At 62.4% G+C, this 4,191-nt stretch overlaps 2 protein-coding genes across 2 annotated transcripts; both read left to right on the top strand.

Annotated features, from left to right (window-relative positions):
- Window positions 1–592: 592 nt before the first annotated feature.
- On the top strand, window positions 593–1,292 carry LOC120994255 (histone H1C-like). The gene has a single exon (XM_040422701.1). The coding sequence runs from the start codon at window positions 606–608 to the stop codon at window positions 1,290–1,292; it is 687 nt and encodes a 228-aa protein (XP_040278635.1). The 5' UTR covers window positions 593–605.
- Window positions 1,293–2,414: 1,122 nt separating this feature from the next.
- LOC120994254 (histone H2A type 1) lies at window positions 2,415–2,813 on the top strand. Its single transcript, XM_040422700.1, has one exon. The coding sequence runs from the start codon at window positions 2,415–2,417 to the stop codon at window positions 2,805–2,807; it is 393 nt and encodes a 130-aa protein (XP_040278634.1). The 3' UTR covers window positions 2,808–2,813.
- The last annotated feature ends 1,378 nt before the right edge of the window (window positions 2,814–4,191 follow it).

Below are 4,191 nucleotides of genomic sequence, written 5' to 3'. Positions count from 1 at the left end.
CGGGGAATGTGCGGGGACACGGAGCACTGGAGCCGGCAGGGAGCGGAGGCCGCCGCCTGTGTTACCCTCCCGGGCTCTCCGCGGCTCCAGCTCCTCCCCGCAGGGTCCAAGCAGCTTCCTGCGGCCCCACCTTGTGGGAAAGAGCCCTGGGATGGAGACTAGGGCCGGGAAGAGAGGGAACGAGCCCCCGCAGCGGAGCCATCGGGCCGGATCCAGCCGGATGTGCAGAATGGCAGGCAGAGCGGGAGGCCTGTGGCGGAGATCCCGGGGCCTGCTCCCGCCTCCTCCGCCACAGACGGCGGCACACGGTGAGGGGGGATGTCCGGGAGGAGGAAGGCGCGGAGAAGGCGGCCTCTCCTGTCCGGTTCTAGCCGCTAAAGGGCTCTTCTCCCGGGCAGGGAAGCACAAGGGGAGAGCGGAGCTGCAGCCGGGCTGAGAGTGGTGAAGGCGGGGCCAGTGTCCAGTGTCAGCCAATAGACGCGCAGGAGGGCGGAGCTCGACAGCCAATCACTGCGCAGCGCTGCACATATAAGAGGCGGTCCCGGCCCCGGCCTCAGTGTTTTCTTCAGGAGAAGTCTTTGTGTTTTCTCCCCACGTCTCACACGATGGCAGAGACCGCGCCAGCAGCCGCCGCTCCTCCTCCTCCCGCCGAAGCGGCCGCCAAGTCCAAGAAGCAGCCGAGGAAATCCGCCGCGGCAGGGGGCGCCAAGAAAAGCAAGAAGCCGTCCGGTGCCAGCGTGTCCGAGCTCCTGGTCACAGCCGTGTCCGCCTCCAAGGAGCGCAGCGGGGTGTCTCTGGCCGCCCTGAAGAAGGCTCTGGCTGCCGGAGGATGCGATGTAGAGAAGAACAATAGCCGCATCAAGGTGGCCGTCAGGGCTCTGGTCACCAAGGGGACCCTCACCCAGGTGAAGGGCAGCGGCGCCTCCGGCTCCTTCAAGCTCAACAAGAAGCAGCAGGAGACCAAGGACAAGGCGGCGGCCAAGAAGAAGAAGCCGGCGGCCAAGAAACCTGCAGCTACTGCGGCCAAGAAACCCGCTAAATCCCCGAAGAAGCCCAAGAAGGCTCCGGCCAAGAGCCCGAAAAAGGCTAAGAAACCAGCCGCGGCCAAGAAAGCAGCCAAGAGCCCCAAGAAGCCGAAGGCTGCCCCCAAGAAGCTAGCCAAGAGTCCGGCTAAGAAGGCGGCCAAACCCAAGGCTGCCAAGAGTCCGGCTAAGAAGGCGGCCAAACCCAAGGCTTCCAAGAGTCCGGCTAAGAAAGCGGCGAAAGCCAAGAAGAGCGCGGCCAAGAAGTAACCGGCGCCGCCCGCACCTCTCCCCCAAAGGCTCTTCTCAGAGCCGCCACCTCCTCCTCAGACGAGCTCCACTCCGCCCTTCTGCCCTCGTTCTCCGCTCACAGCGGGCGGGGGCTCCGGCTCCTCTGCGGGCAGGAATAGGGGGCGGGTTAACCCTGTCAGCGCCGCTCTCTTCCGTCTATCAGGGCCTCGCTGCTCGGCTGATAACCGCCCCTCACTGCGCCCCGCCCCCTGCTGGTAGTGATGCCGCCGCTGAGTGTACTGTGCGTGCAGGGGGGTCGTGCGCTCTATATCTGGACACCAGCGCAGCGATGGAGCCGATCTTCTCCGCACAGTGAATACAGGACTGTTCTCCCCTTCTCCGGTGGGGGGCGGGAGAAGGCGGCCACTGACGGGTTAATACTGAGCAGGCTATGGGGGCGGGGCTATAGAACTAGTACCTTGGCTTTTGAAATTCCCGCTCAATTACCGTCAGGTTAGAATTCAGCGGCAGTGGACAAGCTCCGCCCTCGGCTCATCTGAATGGATGGATGCGAGCCCCGCCCCTCCTTCTGCTCAGCTGAATGAATGGCTGTGAGCCACGCCCCTCCTGCTGCTCCGCCCCCGGCTCGGCTGATTAGATGGATGTGAGCCCCGCCTCCTCCGCCCCCCCGCTCTTGCTCTCTCTTCCCCCCGCTCTTCTCAGAGCCCCCACCTTCTCTAGGACGGAGCTGCCGCATTGTGTGAATACATTGAAGCCTCATTATTCCCTCATTATAGACCACTGATCGGGAGGATGAGGGGAGTAGGGATTGGACACTGAGGAGGATGGGGGGAGTAGTGATTGGACACTTGAGGAGGAGGAGGAGGAGGTAGTGAAGGACGAGCGGCTGGATGGATCCACAGAGCCGGGCACTCGGGGATACACCGGTGCTATGGGGGCGGCCGGCAATTGGTGGAGAAAAGGGGGCGTGTCCTCACAAGCCTTTCCAGGTCATCTGCTTCCTCATTGGCTGCAGGATTTGGCGCTGAAAACCGGATTTGTATTCAGCCAATCACAGAGGAGTTCTCCCTGCGCCATCCGGGTATAAGAAGTGACGGGCGGAGCGGATCAGTCAGTCTCATCTGTACAGAAAAGAGGAAGATGTCTGGACGAGGCAAACAAGGAGGCAAAGTCCGGGCTAAGGCCAAGACCCGCTCCTCCCGGGCAGGGCTCCAGTTCCCGGTCGGCCGAGTGCACAGGCTCCTCCGCAAGGGCAACTACGCCGAGAGGGTGGGCGCCGGCGCTCCCGTCTACTTGGCCGCTGTGCTCGAGTATCTCACCGCCGAGATCCTGGAGCTGGCCGGCAATGCCGCCCGCGACAACAAGAAGACCCGCATCATCCCCCGCCACCTGCAGCTGGCCGTGCGTAACGACGAGGAGCTCAACAAGCTGCTGGGCGGTGTCACCATCGCCCAGGGAGGCGTCCTGCCCAACATCCAGGCCGTGCTGCTGCCCAAGAAGACCGAGAGCACCAAGTCGGCCAAGAGCAAGTGAGCCCGGCTCTGCTGCTGCTGTGCCCCCCGGAACCAAAGGCTCTTCTAAGAGCCCCCCACATGCTCTGTACGACTGAGCTGGCGATGCCGCTGATCTCAGCTGTGGAGGCGTCCGGGGGTCACACAGGGGCACTTACCGCTCCTGACCTGCTGCGAGTACGGGCAGACATTGCTGCTGTAGAGGGTTTGGCCGCTGAATTCTAACCGCACTGTAATTGAGCGGGAATTTCAAAAGCCAGGAGATCAGCCAATCACTGTAAAGCACTTGTCCTATAGCTCCGCCCCCAGCAGCGCTGAGTGGAGATGGCGGGGGGCAGGGAGGATGGAGGCGGTTATCGGTCACGGTCAGCGAGTCCCTGATAGACGGGGGGGAGATACAGAGAGCGCTTTTAGAATAAAGGAACTGCTCTCACTAATTAGAGCGCTGAAAGGGTTAAACCGCCTCCTGTGAGCAGAGGTGGAGAATGAAGGGCGGAGTGGAGCTCGTCTCTGGAGGAGGTGGTGGCTCTGAGAAGAGCCTTTGTTGGGTGCGGGGCGCAGATCTAAGCCCTCTCCCCTCGGATCCTGCGGGCCAGCTGGATATCCTTGGGCATGATGGTGACCCGCTTGGCGTGGATGGCGCAGAGGTTGGTGTCCTCGAAGAGCCCGACCAGGTAAGCCTCGCTGGCCTCCTGCAGGGCCATGACGGCCGAGCTCTGGAAGCGAAGGTCGGTCTTGAAGTCCTGGGCGATCTCTCTCACCAAGCGCTGGAAGGGCAGCTTCCGGATGAGCAGCTCGGTGGACTTCTGGTAGCGCCGGATCTCCCGGAGAGCGACGGTCCCGGGCCGGTAGCGGTGAGGCTTCTTGACTCCGCCAGTGGCGGGGGCGCTCTTCCTGGCGGCCTTAGTGGCCAGCTGCTTGCGGGGAGCTTTCCCGCCGGTGGACTTACGCGCTGTCTGCTTGGTTCTGGCCATGGCTCTGCAGAGATCTGTACACAGCAAGAGAATGAGGTGAGGAACGGACCGTGCAGACCATTTATACTCCCGGCCTCGTCCTCATTGGCTCATGTAAACCACACCCCTACATCCCTATTGGTTTATTCGTACAATGATGTGCCCGCAAAAACTTCAATAACCAATCATCGTTCACAAGAGGCGGAGCTCATCCTATCCGCCAGTCCCAGCTGATGGGCGTGTCTCCAGGTAATAAGCCCCTCCTACATGAAGCGGGAGGTCAGTCCCTTCCCACCGCCTCCTCCTCAGACGAGCTCCACTCCGCCCTTCTGCCCTCGTTCTCCGCTCACAGCGGGCGGGGGCTCCGCTTCTCTGCGGGCAGGAATAGGGGGCGGGTTAACCCTGTCAGCGCCGCTCTCTTCCGTCTATCAGGGCCTCGCTGCTCTGCTGATA

The sequence above is a fragment of the Bufo bufo genome, chromosome 3, assembly GCF_905171765.1.
Source record: "Bufo bufo chromosome 3, aBufBuf1.1, whole genome shotgun sequence".
In the NCBI taxonomy this organism is placed as follows: domain Eukaryota; kingdom Metazoa; phylum Chordata; class Amphibia; order Anura; family Bufonidae; genus Bufo; species Bufo bufo.
The sequence above is the reverse complement of the archived record's forward strand: the minus strand, read 5'-3'. Positions and strand labels throughout refer to the sequence as shown.